At 41.9% G+C, this 23,158-nt stretch overlaps 1 protein-coding gene across 2 annotated transcripts in view; it reads right to left on the bottom strand.

Moving 5' to 3' along the window:
- The window catches only part of SEC24D (SEC24 homolog D, COPII coat complex component), a 115,940-nt gene that overhangs the window by 68,386 nt on the left and 24,396 nt on the right, over positions 1 to 23,158 (bottom strand). For both annotated transcript variants that reach the window (XM_018049180.1, XM_018049181.1), the window contains exons 7-8: positions 17,817 to 17,928; positions 7,440 to 7,567 (exon numbers count right to left, since the gene is read on the bottom strand). In XM_018049180.1, the coding sequence (XP_017904669.1) occupies positions 7,440 to 7,567; positions 17,817 to 17,928 (240 nt within the window). The remainder of the gene's footprint in view (positions 1 to 7,439; positions 7,568 to 17,816; positions 17,929 to 23,158) is intronic.

The raw sequence follows: 23,158 nt of genomic DNA, 5'->3' as shown, positions 1-23,158 counted from the left end.
TGTCCATCACCATCTCCTGGAGTTTACCCAGACAGATGTCCATCGCGTTGGTGATGTCATTCAACCAATTAATCCTCTGTCAGCCCCTTCTCCTGCCCTCAATCTTTCCCAGCATCAGAGTCTTTTCAAATGAGTCAGCTCTTCGCATCAGGTGGCAAAGTATTGGAGTTTCAGCTTCAGCATCAGTCCTTCCAATGAATATTCAGGACTGATCTCCTTTAGGATGGACTGGTTGGATCTCCTTGCAGTCCAAGGGACTCTCAAGAGTCTTCTCCAACACCACAGCTCAAGGGCTTCCTTGGTGGCTCAGAGGTTAAAGTGTCTGCCTCCAATGCGGGAGACCTGGGTTCGATCCCTGGGTCGGGAAGATCCCCTGGAAATGGAAATGGCAACCCACTCCAGGATTCTTGCCTGGAGAATCCCATGGACAGAGGAGCCTGGTGGGCTACAGTCCATGGGATGGCAAAGAGTCAGACACGACTGAGCAACTTAACTTCACTTCCTCAGTTCAAAAGCATCAATTCTTTGGTGCTCAGCTTTCTTTATAGCCCAACTCTCACATCCATATATGACTACTGGAAAAACCATAGTTTGACTAGACGGACCTTTGTAAGCAAAGTAATGTCTCTCCTTTTTAATATGCTGTCTAGGTTCGTCATAGCTTTTCTTCCAATGAGGAAGCGTCTTTTAGTTTCATGGCTGCAGTCACCATCTGCAGTGATTTTGGAGCCCAAGAAAATAAAGTCTCTCACCGTTTCAATTGTTTCCCCATCTATTTGCCATGAAGGGATGGGACCAGATGCCATGATCTTTGTTTTCTGAATGTTGAGCTTTAAGCCAACATTTTCATTCTCCTCTTTCACTTTCATCAAGAGGCTCTTTAGTTCCTCTTCACTTTCTGCCATAAGGGTGGTGTCATCTGCATATCTGAGGTTATTGATATTTCTCCCCGCAATCTTGATTCCAGCTTGTGCTTCATCCAGCCCAGCGTTTCTCATGATGTACTCTGCATAGAAGTTAAATAAGCAGGGTGACAATATACAGCCTTGACATACTCCTTTTCCTATTTGGAACCAGTCTGTTGTTCCATGTCCAGTTCTAACTGTTGCTCCTTGACCCGCATACAGATTTCTCAGGAGGCAGGTCAGGTGGTCTAGTATTCCCATCTCTTTCAGAATTTTCCAGTTTATTGTGATCCACACAGTCAAAGGCTTTGGCATAGTCAATGAAGCAGAAATAGATGTTTTTCTGGAACTCTCTTGCTTTTTCCATGATCCAGCGGATGTTGGCAATTTGATCTCTGGTTCCTCTGCCTTTTCTCAATCTGGCTTGAACATCTGGAAGTTCACAGTTCACGTACTGTTGAAGCCTGGCTTGGAGAATTTCAAGCCTTACTTTACTAGCATGTGAGATGAGTGCAATTGTATGGTAGTTTGAACATTCTTTGGCATTGCCTTTCTTTGGGATTGGAATGAAAACTGACCTTTTCCAGTCCTGTAGCCACTGCTGAGGTTTCCAAATTTGCTAGCATATTGAGTGCAGCACTTTCACAGCATTAAGTCATAACTAAGGTACAATTTCCCTGAACCTAAACTCCAAAGAAAACAATTATTCCCACTTTTTCACACTGTACAAAAATTAGTTATATCCCAGATTTTCTACCTGTTTTAGACAAGAATAACTGGTCTTGTTGTTCCCTGTTTCCCTAAGTCCAGCTAAGTTCCTACAGAGTTAATAGTTGATTATAAATCAAGTGAAGTTTAAAGTCTTGGATAAAAAAAGTATCTGATTAAGTCAATAAGGAAATTACTTTGACTATTATATCCATTTCTAATATAAGAAAATTACACAGATACTCTTGAATCTATACCCAAATGGAGTAAAAGCTTCTGCCATCTGTTTTACAGGTGAAATTACTTAGTTTCATGTATAATTAGATGATGTACATACTTGCACAAAATGCAAAAGTTCCTATTTTAAAGAAAATGAAGAACTAAGTACAATTTTTGCCAGAAATCTACCATTTCCACCTTAGTTCTTAAAAGCAACATCAAAAATAAATTCACAGGTTACTAAGCAAAATAGCCTACAAGATAACTGATTACTTTTGCTGAATAAATACCTCATATCTAATTATATTAAATATAGTAATTAAAACAAATACCAAAAAAGTTAAAATTTATGATAAGGAGCATGAAATATTAAACAAAGATGATACAGATATGTCCTTGGAAATAGCGTACATCTCCAAAGCAAATGCTCACGGGGAACATTCTCGGGTAGTAACCACTTGGGTTAGGTTTATTTTTATAGCCCGTTGCTAACACAATGACATGCTTTAAAGGTTCTGTCAAACAACAGAACTGACTTAAAAAAAAAAAAAGCTATACTAAATGAATCCTTGCGATAGATGCCAAATCAGGGTATCTTGAAGGATATTTTTTTAATTGTAGCAATAGTGGCAATATTAGATAAGGAATAAAATCTTAAACTTTTACTATACCTAAAAATAAGCAAGTCATTTATTCTAGAGGAAAAGAAATTAGGATGCTATTCAGAAGGAGGATAATAGTATTCATGTGACCCATTTCCTTCAAGAAACAAACTTTAAAACTTATTTCCTTGATCTCAGGTTATAAATATAAAATATCAGGAACTCCCTGGTGGTCCAGTGGCTAAGACCCCATGCTCCCAATGGGGGTGGTCCAGGTTCGATCCCTGGTCAGGGAACTAGATCCCACATGCCACAATTAAGATCTGGTGCAGCCAAGTAAATATCTTTTAAAAATCAGCATACCCCTTATTCTCTATTATTAACTGTAACTGTTTAGCCTGGGGCTTCTGACATGAACTAAATAAATGATAGTGCCACTTATGGATATGTGGAAGAATGAACAGGTTTAGGGTGCAGAGATCAGAAATTCACTTTTGAACATGTTAAGTGTGAGGGTTCTAAGAGGTACCCAAGGAGATTCTAGAAAGGCATCTGGGTATGTGAAGGTGGGGCTACAGATGCAGGAAGGAATGGATGAGGGCAATAGTACAGGGACTTATAAGGACCCAGCTTCTGACCACCTGGCTTGGAATCCCAGCTCTGTTACTTAGTAGCCACTGGTCTTAGGTAACATTTATTAGCTACTGGTCTTAAGAGTTATCTAACTCTGTGCCTCAGTTTCCTTATACCAAAAATGGAACAATAAGTAGGCTGATGTGAGAATTAACTAAATGAACATATATTAAAAAGTTTCTGTGTTCACTAAGTGCTTTATAAGTTATGACTATTATTATTCTCATCAGTAACTGTTACAGACGATACTTAGTCTTTGGGGGGGTGCAGAGTCTAAGAGAAAAAAGAGGAGACCCCAAGTTATTTTCAAATATCTTTTGATACTGGCTTTTAACATAGTTCCACAGTGATAAGAGAACAGACTCGGCATGATTTCAATACCTTTAGACCAAGAAACTTTTGCACTTGTTTTATGTCCCTAGATATACTCCAGCGTCTCCCAGTTTATCCTACTGCTGTGTGAAAACTGTATAAATCTTAATTACGTTGAACTGGTTCATTGTGCTTTTCAGGTCTACTAAATCTACTCTTCTATATATTCATTCTATTAATTTTAAGAGTTTCATATTGAAATTCCAACTAAAAATCTTAATTTATCTACTTAAAAAATAATTGCAATATATAGTGGAACTATATGTAACTTTGTTCTGTATTTTCCAAGTCTCCTATAAATGTGTTATCATATTTTCATACTTTAAAAAATAGAAAAGGAGGAGGAAAGAAAAAAAGAGGAACCTCAAACTCAAGCCTCAATGAGCCCCAGGATTAGAAGTCAGGATGATAACAAAAGGAACTAAAATGCTCCCTCCCTCTGAGGCTGGAAAAAATACACCAGGAGGGCGTCACGGAAACCGCAAGAGGGAAGCCTGCGAAGAAGGCCTAAATCCTTGGTGACCCAGACTTTCATCCAGCCAGCGGTGGAGTGGAGTGGTGATAGTATGCTACACTGTCACTTATACATTTATTTTTACAGGATGGATATTGATATGCTGGTATATGCATACTTATTTCTAGAAGGAATCGCAAAGAATGAGTAAAAATTGTAAGGGTGGGGCGGAGGGGTAGGAAGGAACCTTCTTCACTGTATACCATTTTCATCTTTTGAATGTTTGTATGTTACCTATTTAAAAGTAATTGATTCATTAAAATGCAAAAAATACTACATACTGTTACAGACACATATATATGAAGTCAAATATATAAAATCTACATGTATAGGAAGGATACACACCGAATTCATTAGTGTTTGTGCCTAGAGTGGGATGAAAGAAGAGATATCCTATGAAGTTTTAATTCTTAGAAAATTATCTTAGTCAAATACGACAAAACGTTAACATCTGTTAATGATGGTGGCATGTACACTGATGTATTATTCACTAACACTTTAAATTTTGTTCAAAGGATCAAGGTTAAACTTTAAGAAATCTCTCTCACAGATACGACTACACAGCAGTCAGAATTGCTAAAATTAAAAAGACGACAATACCAAAGGTTGGAGAGAATGCAGAGAAACTGGAACTCTGACGCCGCATTGAAAAGACTACAAGATCATATAACCACTTTGGAAAATGGTCTGGCAGTTTCTTATAAACCTAAATAAACAGCAATCAGCCAGCAATCTACTCACAGCTATTAATCCAAGAGAAACGAATACGTGTCCATAGAAACACTTGTACTAGAATATTTATAGAAGCCGCTTTATTCACAAAAAAGCCAAAAAGCAGAAATAGCCAGATGTCCATCACTAAAAGAGTAGATAAACTGACGGAGTTCTTAGGTGGCAGAGTGGTAAAGAATTCACCTGCAATGCAGGACACTCGGGAGATCCCTGGTTCTGGAAGATCCCCTGGAGAAGGAAATGGCAATCTACTCCAGCATTCTTGCCTGCGACATCCCACAGACAGAGGAGCCTGGCAGCTACAGTCCATGGGGTCACAAAGAGTTGGACATGACTGAGCAACTAACACTTCCACTTCCACTCTTAAAGCATTATATGAAATTTCTGGGACCATCACAAAAGACACCATCCCTAAAAGAAGCAAATACTGAATGTACCTCTCAATTTATGAGACCATAACTGCATGTAAGACTGGCTTCCAGGAACAACGCAGTGCCTCTTCCATGCCCAACTCTAAGCCAGTTCACTGTGCTCTCAGTGGAGATGGTGGCATTCTGCTGCACCCATAAAAAGACTGAGTGAACATCTCAAAGAGAACGGAAGCCACTGTGCATGCGGACACTGCCTCTCTCCTCCTCCTTCCTTCTCTGAGGGGTCATAGAGCAGCCCCCCTACCCCTTCCCAGGTCACTTTACCCCAGGTCCCAGCTGGTGTGACAGGCCCAAGAAACAGTAGATTTGTTCTCTCTTAGAGAGGCTCTGGAGAAGGCAATGGTAACCCACTTCAGCACTCTTGCCTGGAAAATCCCATGGACGGAGGAGCCTGGTAGGCTGCAGTCCATGGGGTCACTAAGAGTCAGACATGACTGAGCAACGTCACTTTCACTTTTCACTTCCATGCATTAGAGAAGGAAATGGCAACCCACTCCAGTGTTCTTGCCTGGAGAATCCCAGGGACAGGGGAGCCTGGTAGGCTGCCATCTATGGAGTTGCACAGTCAAGCATGACTGAGCAACTTAGCAGCAGCAGCAGCAGCAGCAGCACAGAGACTCTACTCGCTCAGGTGCTACTAGGTAAGCATCAGGCCAGCAATCTCAAAGGATCAGAGCCAAGGTCAGGTTTAACTTGGGAAAGCATCTATGCTTCAGCTTTTAGCAAGCAAATAGAATCCAGAGCTCAGCCTAATTTACTGGACCACTGCGAGGTTACATCACAGCTCCAGCCTGAGTAAGGCTTCCCCTTCAGCCCCCACCTGACCAGCTTTGCTACAGGACCTCGTGTCTATCTCCCTGTGCACGTGGGCATCCACCACTCAGGGGCAACAAAAGGAGGAACGGCAGCTACAGAGAGCGGACGTCCTAATCCCAGGACCCACTAACAGCATCCTAATATCAGAGATCTTAAATACACATCACTTATCTTGTCGCCACTTAACTATAAACTGGGGGCTTCCCAGGTGGCTCAGTGGTAAAGAATCCACCTGCCAATGCAGGAGACATGGGTTCGATCCCTGGGTCAGGAAGATCCCCTGGAGGAGGAAATGGCAACCCACCCCAGTATTCTTGTCTGGAACACTCCATGAGGGGAGCCTGGTGGGCTACAGGCATGGGGTAGCAAAGAGTCAGACATGACTGAAGCAACCGAGCGTAGCATACAGCATGGCAACTATAAATTGGGAACACCTTTCTCAGCTGACGGATACAACTGATCTACCTCATGCTTTCTAATCCTGCTGAGTTTAGACAGGGGTTGATGAGCGCCCTGGCCCAGAGATTACTAAAGCAGATGTAGCAAGACCAAGGACCTCAGCCTGCATTATCCTCCTTTTACCAGAGCACCTCAAAGCTGCAGTACTGAGTGAGGGCATAAAGACTTCCACAAGAGGTGTGGGTACCTGTCATTTTCTGACAGTCTGTATTTCCTGTATATGTGCATTGCTGTTGCTGTTGAGTCACCAGTTGTGTCTGACTCTTTGCAATCCCATGGACTGAGCATGCCAGGCTTCTCTGTCCCTCACCATCTCCCAAAGTTTGCCCAAGTTCATGTCCATTGCATCAGTGATGCCATCAGGCCATCTCATTCTCTGACGCCCTCTTCTCCTTCTGTCCTCAGTCTTTCCCAGCATCAGGGACTTTTCCAATGACACAAACCAGGGGCTTCCCTGGTAGCTCAGCTGGTAAAGAATCTGCCTGCAATGCAGGAGACCTGGGTTCGATCCCTGGGTTGGGAAGATCCCCTGGAGAAGGGAACGGCTGGCTACCCACTCCAGTATTCTTCCCTGGAGAATTCCATGGACAGAGGAGTCTGGCAGGCTATAGCTCATGTACATTATTACAAAAGGCCAGATAGAGACCTACCCCATCTGTGTTTGGAATACAGGATGCCAAAAAAAAACACAGTTTATCAGATTTTTTTCTCTTTCTTCTTACTTTTTAAAAATTGGGGTTTAGTTGCCTCAGAATGTTGTGTTAGTTTCTGTGGTACAGCCAAGTGAGTCAGCTATATATATATGTGTGTATATACACACACATTCCCTCGTTTTGGGGTTTTCTTCCCATTTAAGTAACCATAGAGCATTACGCAGAGTCTCCTATGCTATACGGTCAGTTCTCGGTTTACCTAATGAATTGAATGGACTACATGTTTTTCACGCTCCAGTTTTCTGTTTACGATACAGAAAAATATACAGGAAAATAATGACAAAAGAGGAATTTCAGAGTTATTAAATTACTGAATTGCTATTTTCATCACTTACCTCATTTGAAGGGATCGTGGCAAAGGGCTTGATGATGGCGGCTAACGGGATCTGAGCTTGCTTGGCCATATCTGACGTGCAGGGAAAACAGTACGTGGTGCAGCGGATGTACCGAGGACTGGCATTGCCTGAAACGGTCAATGACGCAGACTCAAAATCTGCCCTGTATTTAAATATTTATAAAGGCACGTCTAGGCAATGCATTGCCTCATTTGTAAAGCTTCATGATTTCTAACAAATAAAAAGGAGCACTGTATAATTTTATGATCTGTACTCTAGGCACACTATAGTTTCTTGTAAAATAAGACACTAAATACTACTACAAAAACGTAAAAGATTTTAAATTATCATTTTCCACAAGCAGGATATTAACATAGCCATTAGAGATTTGAGAGGTATTTAGATTCAATGGGAAAAGTAAAGCAAAGACACAAAACATAAGAATAAAATTTCTTCTTCATCCTCTCCTATCAATACATCTGTGATGAGAAAGGTAAGCATTTGTATACCATTTCCTATCAGCTAGTTATACTGTGTCAAATAGAATTCCGCTTGACCATGTTCTCCTCCTTAACTTGTAATTCACTTTAGAAATTAAAGTTCTATTTATAACAGAAAAATTTTTTAAAACACCCGAATCTATTTTAAAAACACACCAAGTTTCCTGACCAACTGTTTTTTTCATAGCATGCATGAGTATTAAAACAATACCCATGGGAATGGCACTGACGAACTTATTTGCAGGGCAGGAATAGAGACACACAGAGAACAGACCTGCGGGCCCAGTGAGGGAAGGAGAGGGAGGAGCAGATTTAGAGCGTAGCGCTGGGACACATCACTATGCATGGAACAGACAGCCAGCGGACAGCTGCCGTATAACACAGAGAGCTCACCCCAGTGCTCTGTGAAAACCTAGGGGGTGGGATGGGAGAGTGGGAGCAAGGCTCAAGAGGGAGGGGATATATGTATACTCATGGCAGAAACCAACACAGCATTGTAAAGCAATTATCCTGCAATTAAAAATAAATTTGAAAACCCAATATCCATGGCATGAATATTTCTAAATCACTAGAATAACTTATCTAAAATAAACTTAACAATTAAATCATAGTATATTTTGGCAAAAGAACGTAATTATCAAACAAGCGTGTATTGATTGTCTGCTAGATACTGTCCTAGGTGCTTCCTTGTAGAGTTTACGTTCTTGCAGAGGACACAGACAATAATAGACCTAAAAAAAAAAAAAACCAATAAATTACACAGGACCTTAGACGATGACAAACGTTATGGGAAAAAAGCACCTCTCGGGGAGGGGTACCACAGTGGGGAAAGACTGCAATCTTAAACAGAATTTTACAGAACTGGTCTTCTTCAAAGGCATCACTGGAGCAAAGGCTCCAAAGTGGGAGGGGATTTGCTCGCAGGTGTCTGGGGACAGCGCGAGCCTGGGCTGGCAGAGGAATGTCGGGAGGCCAGTGAGACTGGGATGAGGCTCCTGGGGCAGCTGGGGAGGAATTCAGAGACGTCACAGAGATCATATCAGCTCGATGCAGGTGACTCCGAAGTTTCCAGCCTGAGGAATCAGAAGCATGAAGTTGCCACGAACTGACCAGAGGAAGGCTCCGGGAAGGGAAGGGGTTTTCTTGAGCCCGTGGGTGAAAACCAGGAATCTGGCTCCGGGCATGTCCATCCGGGAAATCCATTCGGTGATCAAGCAGTGACGCTGAGTAAGCAATCAGACACACAAGGTCTCGGCGCTGGGATGAAAGCTGAGACGGAGAAACACATTTGGGAGTTCTGGGCATATAAACAGTATTTGAAGCCAAGAAACTAGATTAAACACCACAAAGCGGCCAGAGAAGAGCAGAGCGAGGACCGAGGCCTGAGTCCTCTGACACAAAGAAGCCAGGAGATGAGGAGAAACCAGCAGAAGGGCCAAGAAGTGCAAAAATGAGGGAGTCTGGGGGTGCTGGAGGTGAAGAAAGCACACTGAGGAAGAGGCAGGACCGTCTGTGCAGGTGCTGACGCCAGGTCAACATGACTGCGGGCTGGAGGGGGCCGGAGAGCTGGGAGAGAGACTTTTGGTGAGACAGTGGGGTAAGGAGGAGGAGGAGGGTAGGGAGGCTGCGCACAGTGAGTTTAGGAGAGAGAGGCAGGTGCTGAATATGCAATAATCCTTTCAAGGTTTTTAATACAGTTACTTTAATTGGCAGATGATTACTTTACAATTCTGTGATGATCTCTGCCACACATCAATACGAGTCGGCCACAGGTATCCCTGTGCCCCCCACCTCCCCCCCACCGCGCCCCCAGGCTGCAGAAGGCACGAGCTTGTGTGCCCTCCGTAACACAGCAAAGCCGCACTGCTTATCCGTTTCACATGCGCCGATACGTGTGTTTGAACGCTATGCTCCCAAATCATCCCACCCTCTCCTCCCACCGCCTCCAAAGGTCTGTTCTGCACTTCTCTGTCTCCTTTGCTGCCCTGCATGGAGGATTACCCAAGAGCAAAGAAAGGGGAGTTGGTAAAGGAGGTGATCGAGAAAACTCTGTTTAAGATAGGAGAAAGCTTTGTAAAAGACGGGAATCATGTATAAAGAGAAACATTAAAGACGTAAGAGAGGGGGGAGACTTAGGGTAGCAGTGCACTTGAGTGGCACACAGTAGGGGATTTCAACTGCAGCACATTTATGGCCAAGAGTCAGAAGGCAGAGCACAAGGCCATATGATGAACAGGGGCTGATGCGATGGTGAGACTCCATTGAAGTTCTCTGGTTGTGTCCTCTTCTCAGAAAGGAGGAGGTAAGAGCCAGCTGAAAGAAGGATGAGCGGTCACTCTGCCGGGGGTCTGCAACCTCTCATCCTTTCTTTGGCCTTTCTCTGGCCACGCCTCACTGCACAGGTGGGCCGGGAACGAGGGGAAGGCTGGACCCAAGAAGCTGAGCTTCCTTTCATATTTAATCTATTTTACATTTTGGGGGGACCAGACAGAAATCTGGATTTTTACATAAAAATTTTGATTTTTATATAATGGCAACTAATTCAAACAGAAATAAATTATTCTGTATAACAAAATAATGTGTCTGTAGGCTGAATCCAGTTTGGGGGCCCTGCTGCAGAGAGTCTGATAAAGGGGAGAAATGTGGTACTAGCAACAAGGATAATAACAATCAATGCCAATGGATTAGGCATCATTCTAAGATCGCTATATGTAAATTCATTTTAGTCTCACAATTGCCTATGACCCTGATACCCTATGATCCCATTTTACAGAGGAGTAAACTGAGACACCGGGAGGTTAAGTGACTTACCAAAGTCAAAGGGTTAGAAGTGGCAAACATGGTATTAGAACCTACAGTCTCTCCTACGTCCCAGACCAGCTGGGTCCAGGTCATGAAGACGTGAATTTGGACAAGAGTTAAGACCAATCCTGTTTTCCCTTGGGCAATGATGGGACATTTTTCAGCAATGCGTGTGTGTGTGTGCTCAGCTGTGTCCTGCTCTTTGCGATCCCATGGTCTGCAGCCTGCCAGGGTCCTCTGTCCATAGGATTTCCCAGGCAAGAACACTGGAGCGGGTTGCCATTTCCTCCTCCAGGGGATCTTCCTGACCCAGGGATCCAACCTGGGTCTCCTGTGATTCCTGCACTGGCAGGTGGATTCTTTACCACTGAGCCACGCATATGATCAAATAAATAAATACCCAAAGAAAATTATTCAGAATGTACTAGATAGCTTCTGGGAGCAGGAAGAAAGATCAGAGACAGGTGGAGTCCAAGTGAATACTGACATAGGGTAAAACAAGAGTTCTGACATCAGGAATAGAAGAAATATTAGGTAATAAATGTAAACTTGAACTCTTATTATTGTATATCTCATATAACTTAGATAAAACCTTCCTCCTCATCATCACACAATGTTACACACAGTGGGAAATAAGAATTTTTGAATATTTTAAAGTGTACTTTAATTGTTCATTGTACTCAACTTCAGTAGTTAACATTTCCAATAATACACTGAAATTGAGCATTTGTTATCTTTAAAAATCTTATTTTTTACAATGAAATATGCACATGAACAAGTTCATGAAGGTGACTAAACAAACTTGTCACAAGAAGCTACTGCACACAAAGAATAAATTTTTAAAAACCAATGAAGAATTTGTTTCTTACGCAGGTATGCAAAAGTGGGGCATGAAAGGCATGTTTATAGCAACCTTGGTAATTAAGATCCAAAATCCCTTGATATGCTTAGTAAAGAAACATATGGGATAGACTGACTAAAAAACACTCAGTAACTTATTCATTCAACAAATATTTATGAAGGTAATTCCCAAGTTAGAGGCTTAGAGGCAGGAGAGGGTGAAGCCTCTGGCTTTAACGTCTGGTAGAAGAGAATGATAATAAAGCAGATAATTGGGGGCATCCCTGGTGGCTCAGGGGTAAAGAACCCACCTGCCGACGCAGGAGACACAGGTTCAGTCCCTGGTCCGGGAAGACCCCACGCGCCACAGGGCCTGTCCTCTAGAGCCCAGGGGCTGCAGCTCCCGAGTCCACCTGCCCGAGGGCCTGCACTCAACAAGAACGGCCACCGCAGTGAGCAGCCCACGCACCGCACCGGGAGGGCAGCCGCCACTCGCCACGAGCAGACCAACGCCCACGCAGCAATGCAGACCAACAAGCCAGCAATAAACAAACAGAGCAAGTGAAGCGGACAACCGCAACATGGCAGGTAGGAGTCACAGAAGCCCAAAGCGACTAGAGTGGCCCGGGGGAGGCAATGAGTTCTGCCCACGGGCCACAGGCGACTAAGCGAGGGATGCACTGCTTGAACAGGACCCTGTGGGCCAGGCAGAAGCACAGAATCAAGGGAGAAACGGACTCTTAAGGCAGACCCTGCGGCCAAAGGCAAAGAAGTGATCTTCTTAAAGCAGGTGCGCCTCTTTATCGGCTTCTCTGCTAACCAGCTGTGCAGCCCTGGGCGAATCACTTAACCTACCAGGACCTTAGTGCGCTCACATCTGCAAAGTGAGAGGGCAGGGCAGATGAAGTCCAAGGTTCCTTCAGTCTCAACACTTTACTTACATCTGTGAATTTCTATGTCTCTGAGACCCATGGGTTTCATACTAGAAAGACTACTAATGTCCAGAAATAAAACCATGCACCTAGGGTCAATTTATCTATGACAAAGGAGTCAAGAATATACAATGAAAAAAAGGCAGTCTCTTCAGTAAGTGGAGCTAGGGGAGTTCCCCGGTGGCTCAGTGGTAAAGAACCCACCTGCCAATGCAGGAGACACAGGTTTGATCCCTGCTCCGGGAAGATCTTATGTGCCACAACCGAGCCTGTGCTCTAGAGCCAGGGAGCTGCAACTGCTGAGGCCTGCACACCACAACCAGAGAAGTATGGCAGCAACAAGCCCACGGGTCGCAGCTGGAGAGCAGCCCCCCATCACGACTACAGAGAGAAACCTCGCAGCGACGGAGACCCGGCAGAGCCACAGATCAGTCGATAAAACCCGTGTCTGAAAAAGGTCGTGCTAGGGAAACGGGACAGCTACATGGAAAAGAATGAAGTTAGAACATTCTCTAACACTAAACAGGAAAATAAACTCAAAAGGGACTAAAGACCCATCAGTAAATGTAAGACTGAACACTAACTTTAAAACTCCTAGAGGAAAATATGGGCAGAATGCTCTTTGACATAAATCACATAAATATTTTTTTTGGATCTGTCTCCTACAGTATGGGAAATAAAAACAAAAAGAAACAAATAGAACCTGATTAAACTGAAAAGCTTTTGTACAATAAAGGAAACCATAAACAAAACAAAAAGACAACCTACAGAAAGAGAGAAAATATTTGCAGATGATGCAACCAACAGGGATTAATCTCCAAAATATACAAACCGCTCATACAGCTCAATATCACAAAAACAAACAACCTAATCAAAATATGGGCAGAAGATCTAAACAGACATTTCTCCAAAGAAAACTGAATCATTCTGCTCTACACTTGGATCTAACATGATACTGTAAATCAATTTAACTTCAATTAAAAAAATAAAATTTTAAGAAGTCTACTAATAAGTAACAGCAATAAGACAGACACATGGCTAAAAGCCCACATGAAAAGATGCTCAACATCACTAATCATTAGAGAAATGCACAACAAAACTATAATGAGGTGTCACCTCACACCAGTCGGAAAGGCCATATTAAAAAAGTCTATAAATAATAAATGCTAAAGAGGATGTGGAGAAAAGGGAACCCTCTACTCTGTTGGTGGAAATATAACTAGTACAGTCATTACGGAGAATAGTATGAAGATTCCTTTAAAAACTAAAACTAGAGTTACCACTTGGCCCACTGATGTCCCTCTTGAGTATATATCTGGAAAAAGATGAAAACTAATTCAAAAAGATACATGCACCCCAGGTTCACTGCAGCACTCTTTATAATAGCCAAGACATGGAAGCAACCCAATGTCCATTAACGACGAGTGGATAAAGACGTGGGACATATATATAACGGAATATTACTCAGCCATAAAAAACAAATACTGCCATTTGCAGCAACATGGATGGACCCAGAGATTATCACATGAAGTGAAGTTAAGTCAGAGACAAATATTATATGATGTCACTTATACGTGGAATCTAAAATATGGCACAAGCGAACTTATTTATAAAACAGAAACAGAATCACAGACATAGAAAATGAACTAAAGGCTACCAAAGCAGAAAGGGAGTGGCAAGGGATAAATTAAGAAGTTGGGAGTAACACATACATACTACTATATATAAAATAACCAATGAGGACCTACTCTATGGCACAGGGAACTATGCTCAAAATTTTATAATAAACTACAATGGAAAAGAATCTGAAAAAGAATATATATATAAAACTGAATCATTCTGCTTTATACTTGGATCTAACATGATACTATAAATCAATTTAACTTCAATTAAAAAAAATAAAATTTTAAGAAGTCTACTAACAAATAACCGCAAATAAGCCAGAGAAAGGGGCTTCACAGCAAACGGGTGTGACTTGCCCAACTGCAGGGCTCTCTCCATGCCAGGCAGCTCTCCGTTCTTGCCAAGGGCTGGGCTGCAGGCTGTGGAGAGCTGATGATAATCAAGACCTCGCTACCTCCTTCCTCCTCTTTCCACTCCTTCCTCCTACGCTTCCCCTGTATGGACTAGATGACCCAGCAGTTCCACTCCTGGGTATATACCCGAGAGAACTGGAGGAGGGACTCACAGAGACGCATGTATACCAGTGTTCGTGGCTACAGCTGCGCACTGTAGTCGAAAGATGGAAACAACCCAAACGTCCTTCAAAAGATGAATGGATAAACAAAAGGCAGTATATACATAAGAGTGAGTATCCTGCAGCCTTAAAAGGAATGAACCTCTGATACACGCTACGACATGGACAAACTTTGACAATACATGCCAAGTGAAGTAAGCCAGACACAAAAGGACAAATAGCACATGAATCCACTTACACGAGGCATCTAGACGGGGCAAATTCAGAGACGGAAAGTGAAACAGAAGGCCCCAGGGACTGGCAGAGTGGGGGAATGGGGAGCAGTGGTTTATTGGGTAGAGAGTTTCAGCGTAGACCGATGAAAAAGTTCTGGCAATGGATAATCATGATGGTTGCACAACACTGTGAACTGTATACTTAAAATGATTAACACAGCAAATTTTACTTTATATGTATTCAACCACAATTTTAAAAAATCACCTCTATGTTAAAAAAAAAAATACCAAAATGGAAAACTCTGCAGGTGTTGCTCCTTAACACACTGCCAGACCTCAGCACAGCTGTCTCTGCTGGCTGCCGACCTTTTCGCCCAAGCTCCCCACACGTGTTCTGGTCCACACCTGCTCACTCGAGGCTCAGCTTGGTTGGCCCCGCTCTAGCAGCACAGGCTGGGCTAGTTACTGCATGTCTTTAAGTTCCCACAGCAAAATGCATTTTATCCTTATAACATTACCATACTATTATAATGTAATATGTAGCTCTTTTCCCTGCCAGATCGTGCACTCATCTAAGAATAAGACCATGGGGCTTTCCCAGTGGCCCAGGGGTTAAGACTCGGCTCCCAGTGCAGGGGGCAGAGGTTTGATCCCAGGGCAGGGAACTGAGATCCTACACATTGCACGGCACAGCCAAACAAAGGAAAGAACAGCACCGTGTCTTTTACTTCTGAATTGAGGCAGCAGGTGAGTAGTTAAGAGCATGGCTTCTGGCATCAGAATGGAGATTGGGGGCAGGAGGAGAAGGGGACGACCCAGGATGAGATGGCTGGATGGCATCACGGACTCGATGGACGTGAGTCTGAGTGAACTCCGGGAGATGGTGATGGACAGGGAGGCCTAGCGTGCTGCGATTCATGGGGTTGCAAAGAGTCGGACATGACTGAGCGACTGAACTGAACTGAACTGAGGTGAGTATCTTGGTAAATTACCTAAGCATTCTGTGCTTTGGTTTCACATTCTGTAAAATAAAGATGAGATTAATGCCTATCTCAGTAAGTTACAGGGAGGATTAAATGAATTAATACACATAAAGTATTCAGAAGACATCAGATGAATTTCTAGGGATACAATGGTGAACAAAAACAGTACTAATCTGTTGCAGAGATTCTCACAAAGTGAGAATCAGTGACATGAGGGGAAGAGGGTGAGTTTAGTTTGGCTGAGGCAGATATAAAGAAAGAAACAGGTGAGAGATGAGGCTGGTAAGGAATATTCATTAGGCTTGTAAAGAGCCTCCAACTAAAATATTAAAAAATACAAATGTAACACTTACTATTAGGCTGAAATGAAACTGCCATTTTTGTCAGTCAACAAAACAGAAAAAATTAGCAATTTCATATAGCTCAACCTACCAGGTCTTAAGTACTGAATAAATATGAATTCATTTAACAAGTTTGGATGGATTCTGTAAGCAATCAGGAACAAATCACTTTTAGTAGAGGAAATGAAGTAATCTGAAGTCTGTTTTACTAGTAGTATCTCTAACAGTAACATCATCTGTAATCTATATCAACCCTTTCTACAGGTCAAGAATGTAGACCTTTATACACACATATAAAGATACTTCCATGCATGCACACCAGTCAGTCCTGAAGGAAATCAATCCTGAATATTCATTGGAAGGATTGATGCTGAAGCTCCAATACTTTGGCCACCTGATGCAAAGAGCTGACTCATTGGAAAAGACCCTGATGCTGGGAAAGACTGAAGGCGGGAGGAGAAGGGGGCAACAGAGGATGAGATGGTTGGATGACATCACTGACTCAATGGCCATGAGTTTGAGCAAGCTCCAGGAGATGGTGAAGGACAGGGAAGCCGGGTTTGCTGCAGTCCATGGAGTCACAAAGAGTTGGACATGACTTAGTGGCTGAACAACAACGCAAGCATACAGACACAGACACACACGGCACACAGAGAGTCACCTCTCATCCTCACGCTGACCCTGGAGGGCAGGTCTTAGTCCTCACATCTTACAGAGGGCAACGCTGAGGTTCACAGAGATGAGATAAGCAAAGCTCAGGACAGTAAGGAAGAGGACCTGGGTCTGCATGCAGGCATGCCAAACTCCCAATCAGAGCTCTTTGTGCCTCACGGTGCTGCACGCTCCGAAAGGACCGTGCTGAAGGCAGAACACAGGATGGACTCACAAGACGGGGGTCCCACCAGGAGACTGGCTGACTCAGCAGCTCTGAGATGAGAGCTGCTTGTGTACCAATGCTGTATTTCTAGAACCGAGTATATACTCCATTAAATTCAGAATCTGAGATGGCACACTGCATCAGGCTCTATTTTAACTTGCCACAAACAGAATAATATATTCCCTGATTAAACCTGGACAAAGTCTAACAGAAATATGAAACCATTAACAAACACGGAATAGAGTCAGTAGGGACAGAGCTCAGCCTCTCCTCATCCAGTTTTAAAATGGGAAACCAGAGCCCAAAACATTAAAGGACTTATTTTAAAAATGTCACTGGGGCTAGAACCAACTCTGCTGGCTTAATTAAGTCAAATATTTAATTCCCTACCGTCTGCTCATGCCACCCTGCCAGGTTCTCACTGTAGTAAATAAACCAAAGTAGGTCATGAACAAATTTAAACCCACAAATTAAAATTTTAAATTTTCTTAAACTTGTAGATTTTGACAAGAACTCAGCTGACAGTGCCTTCTCCATATTTGATTAATGACAAATTAGTTCCTGTTACCAGCTATAAAGGTGTGGCCCATCAGTGAAACCATTATTGGAGGGTATCTGTGCATTTGCTTTTTAAAAAAATGGTGAAAAATACTAAGACCTCAATCAGAAACGCAGCTGAGAGAAGAATACCTTGGTCTTGTATCACACAGTCTGTAGTGACCAGTGGCGGGATCTGGCCTCTGGCGTTGGTGGCGTAAACTTGTCCCCCTCGGGCGGCTCTGTCACTCTCGATCACCTGGATCTGTAAGTAAGAGATCAAGGGCAAGTTAAAATCAGTTTAGACCTCTCAACATTTCCCTCTCGTTATACACACACACGCACGCACAGGCATTTTCTAAATCCTTTCAGCTGATTTCAAATCAAACTCTCACTAAGAATCCATCATATCTTCAGCCTCACTTTTGTTTACTTTCACAGCCTTAAGCCAGTAGCTTCCAAATTCTATTCTGTAATACTCTTGAGCTCCAACTCTGATCTTTCATGGAAATCTATTTTTATTCAATTTGTTTCTTGGGATCACAGGTAAGACTTCTTTGGGAAAGGATTCTCACTGGAAATGAAATTGAAAATAATATTTAAAAAATAAAATACTTTCTGCGGTTAAAGAAAACTCTAAAAAGCTAAAAATAATTAAATTCAGAAGAAATGATTTGCAACATATAACTTAAAGAAGCCCTGACTTTTCTCCTCAAATCCCTCTATATCTTTAATTTGCCTTTCAAGTTTCCCCCACCACATCTCTGCTCCTTGAGACATAAGAAACAAACAATATCAAGTGTTCCCATGTGGTTTTTGCCTACCATATAGAGACGAGAAGAAAGAAAAGTCCCAAAGTTTTGTTCTCTAATTTGGAAACACCTTATATTTCTCTACTAAAACATTTATTGATGAAGATATAGGCACAAAATATTGTCCTTCTGTTGTAACTGTCCAGGGACTAGCTGCAAGGAATTCTAATAATAAAAGGATCTTTCTTTTTCTCTTCTCCCTGCCCTCACTTCTTTCTTACAGGATAAAAGTGACAAGAAACTTTAAGAAAAAAAAAAAGGAGTAAACATTTAGAGGGGAAAGTGGGGAGAAATGAGATGAGCATTCAGAGCGGAATATTTACATTGGGGGACATGCAGTTTAAAGACACTATTAACATGAGGGGAGATCAAGATGGCAGCGTAGAAGGACGTGGAGCTCACCCCCTCCCACACACATCAAAAATACATCTACTTGTGGGAGAATTCTCAGAGAGTACCAACTGAAAGCTGGCAGATCTCTTACACAACCAAAGCTGCGTGAACGATCCCCCCTGTGACTCGGTATAGGAAAGAATGAGGGTAGGGAGGAGGAGTCAGCACAGGCCCTGTGCCCCTGGGAGGTAAAACTGTTACTATATGCAGATGACATGATACTTTATACAGAAAACCCTAAACACTCAATACCAACACTATGAGAGCTAACAAATGAACTCAGGAAGGCAGCAGAGTACAAAATTAATATACAGAAATCTGCTACAGTTCTCTAACAATGAAACAGTGGAAAGACAAAGGGAAATGGAAAGACATCCAATCTCTTGGATTGGAAGAATTAATACTGTTAAACTGGTCATACTACTCAAGGCAATCTACAGATTTAATGTGATCCTTATCGTATTGCCCACGGCATTTTTCACAGAAGTAGGCGAAACAATCATAAAATTTATATGGAACCACAAAGGACCCAGAATTACCACAGGCAATCCTGAGGAAAAAGAACAAAGCAGGAAGCGTAACTCTCTCAGACTTCAGACCACACTATGAAGCTACTACAATCAAAACAGTGTGATACTGGCACAAAACCATACATGGATCAATGGAACAGAACAGAGCCCAGGAATAAACCCACACACCTACATGCAATTAACTCTGCAAGAAGAGAAGCAAGAATATACAATGGAAAACAGTCAGTCTTTTCAGAAAGTGGTGCTGAGAAGACGGGATCAGTTCAGTTCAGTTGCTCAGTCATGTTCGACTCTTTGCGACGCCATGAATCACAGCACGCCAGGCCTCCCTGTCCATCACCAACTCCCGGAGTTCACTCAAACTCACGTCCATTGAGTCGGTGATGCCATCCAGCCATCTCATCCTCTGTCGTCCCCTTCTCCTCCTGCCCCCAATCCCTCCCAGCATCAGAGTCCTTTCCAATGAGTCAACTCTTTGCATGAGGTGGCCAAAGTACTGGAGTTTCAGCTTTAGCATCAGTCTTCCAATGAACACCCAGGACTGATCTTTAAGATGGACTGGTTGGATCTCCTTGCAGTCCAAGGGACTCTCAAGAGTCTTCTCCAATACCACAGTTCAAAAGCATCAATTCTTCGGTGCTCAGCTTTCTTCACAGTCCAACTCTCACATCCATACATGACCACTGGAAAAACCATAGCCTTGACTAGATGAACATTTGCTGGCAGAGTAATGTCTCTGCTTTCTAATATGCTATCTAGGTTGCTCATAACTTTCCTTCCAAGGAGTAAACGTCTTTTAATTTCATGGCTGCAGTCACCATCTGCAGTGATTTTGGAGCCCCAAAAAACAAAGTCTGACACCGTACCCACTGTTTCCCCATCTATTTTCCATGAAGTGATGAGATCAGATGCCATGATTTTAGTTTTCTGAATGTTGAGCTTTAAGACAACTTTTTCACTCTCCTCTTTCACTTTCATCAAGAGACTTTTTAGTTCTTCACTTTCTGCCATAAGGGTGGTGTCATCTGCATACCTGAGGTTATTGATATTTCTCCCAGCAATCTTGATTCCAGCTTGTGCTTCTTCCAGCCCAGCGTTTCTCATGATGTACTCGACATATAAGTTAAATAAGCAGGGTGACAATATACAGCCTTGACGTATTCCTTTTCCTATTTGGAACCAGTCTGTTGTTCCATGTCCAGTTCTAACTGTTGCTTCCTGACCTGCATACAAATTTCTCAAGAGGCAGGTCAGGTGGTCCGGTATTCCCATCTCTTTCAGAATTTTCCACTAGCAATATTGCATAGAAAGCTGGAATGTTAGGTCCATGAATCAAGGCAAATTGGAAGTGGTCAAACAGGAGATGGCAAGACTGAACGTCAACATTCTAGGAGTCAGCAAACTAAAATGGACTGGAATGGGTGAATTTAACTCAGATGACCATCATATCTACTACTGTGGGCAGGAATCCCTTAGAAGAAATGGAGTCGCCATCATGGTCAACAAAAGAGTCCGAAATGCAGTACTTGGATGCAATCTCAAAAATGACAGAATGATCTCTGTTCGTTTCCAAGGCAAAGCATTCAGTATCACAGTAATCCAAGCCTATGCCCCAACCAGTAATGCTGAAGAAGCTGAAGTTGAACGGTTCTATGAGGACCTACAAGACCTTCTAGAACTAACACCCAAAAAGGATGTCCTTTTCATTATAGGGGACTGGAATGCAAAAGTAGGAAGTCAAGAAACACCTGGGGTAACAGGCAAATTTGGCCTTGGAATACGGAATGAAGCAGGGCAAAGGCTAATAGAATTTTGCCAAGAGAACACACTGGTCATAGCAAACACCCTCTTCCAACAACACAAGAGAAGACTCTATACATGGACATCACCAGAGAAAACTGGATAGCTTCATGTAAATCAATAAAGTTAGCACAATTCTTCAGACCACATACACAAACACAAAATAGTTTAAAGACTTAAATATAAGATATGACACCATAAGACTCCTAGAAGAAAACATAGGTAAAACATTCTCAGACATAAACTGTAGCAATATTTAAAGCAAAAATAAATAAATGGGGCCTAATCAAACTTAAAAGCTTTAGCACAAAAAAGAAAACCATAAATACGACAAAAAGACAATCTATGGACTCCAAATGATGTGACTGACAAGAGGCTAATTTCCAAAGTATCCAAACAGCTCAATATTAAAGAAACACACAAGCCAATCAAAAAACGGACAGGAGACCTGAATAATAATAGATATTTCTCTGAAGAAGACACACAGATAACCAAGAGGCACATGAAAACATGCTCGACATCACCAGTTATTTACAGAAATGCAAATCAAAACGACAATGAGGTAAATCACCTCACAGTGGTCATTATCAAAAAGTATAGCATCACCAAAAAGTCTATATATAATAAATGCCACGGAGGGTGTGGAGAAAAAGGAGCCCTCCTACATGGTTGGTGGAAATATAATTGGTAAGCTACTATGGAAAACAGAGTGGAGGTTCCTGAAAAAACTAATAGAGCTGCTATATGATATGGCAATGCCATTCCTGAGTACATATATCTGGAATAGATAAAAATGAATTAAAAAGACACCATGTACCCCAATGTTCATAGCAGCACTGTTTACAATAGCTAAGACTACTGGAAACAATCCAAGTGTCTACCAGCAGATGAATGGATAAAGATTTTGTAAATACAATGGAATATTATTCAGCCATAAAAAAGAATGAAATATTGCCATTTGCAGCAACATGGATAGACTTGGGAGATTTTCACACTGAGTGAAGGAAGACAGAAAGACAAATATATGATATACATCACTATATATAAAATAAACAACAGGATTTACTGTATAGCATGGGGAACTGTATTCAATGGGGAAAAAAATCTGAAAAATATGTAGAACTGAATCACTTTGCTGAATATTTGAAACACAATATTGTAAACCAACTATATTTCAATTTAAAAAAACTACTGTTAATATGAAAACTGTCTTTCTCTAAACTCTGAAACGTTACCTGCTCCATTTCCCCTTCCATCTCGTCCAATCCATACCCCAGTTGATATCACTGGTTTCTACAACATATCAGAGATAGATTTAGCCTGCTTTTAAATCCACACATTTCTCTTTAATTTCATAGGATTTAAATTCTTATTCAATTAATCTTACAACTACTGTAAGATACAATCGAGACTAAAAGCTACCATGGGCAAAGAAATGAAGCAAACAGGAAAATCAAGACACTGTAGTCACACCCTATATTTCAACCACAGGGGTCACCTGGTTTCCTCAAAACTGGAGTAGCTTTTCTATTATCAACATTTACTGTCACCATTTCAACCAATGAAGCGCCAAATATGAAAGTGAGGTAAAAACCACAATAATCTATATATTGAACATAGATGGTTCTCAGTCTCCAAATAGACTATGCTTCCAGAAAGTTTGTTTTAAATTAGCCATTTGCAACTTACAAAGCGCTGCCTCCAAAGAAACAAAGACAAGTGGTAATTATACACTTCTAAATAAATACACATCTTTGCTAGAATACTACAAAGAGATCGAGAATACTACAAAGAGAGTAAGAGATACAGCAGTTCTAGTGATTTCTAAATATATAGTTTTTATTGGATTAAGCAATGGTTTCTTTTTTTTTCTGTTAGGAGACTGTTGTTTTTTAAGTTGAAGCATAGTTGATTTATAATATCGTATCAGTTTCAGGTATACAGCAAAGTGATTCATGTG

This window comes from Capra hircus, chromosome 6, assembly GCF_001704415.2.
Source record: "Capra hircus breed San Clemente chromosome 6, ASM170441v1, whole genome shotgun sequence".
NCBI lineage: Eukaryota > Metazoa > Chordata > Mammalia > Artiodactyla > Bovidae > Capra > Capra hircus.
Note: the sequence above shows the minus strand (reverse complement) of the source record. Positions and strands in the feature narration are given on the sequence as shown.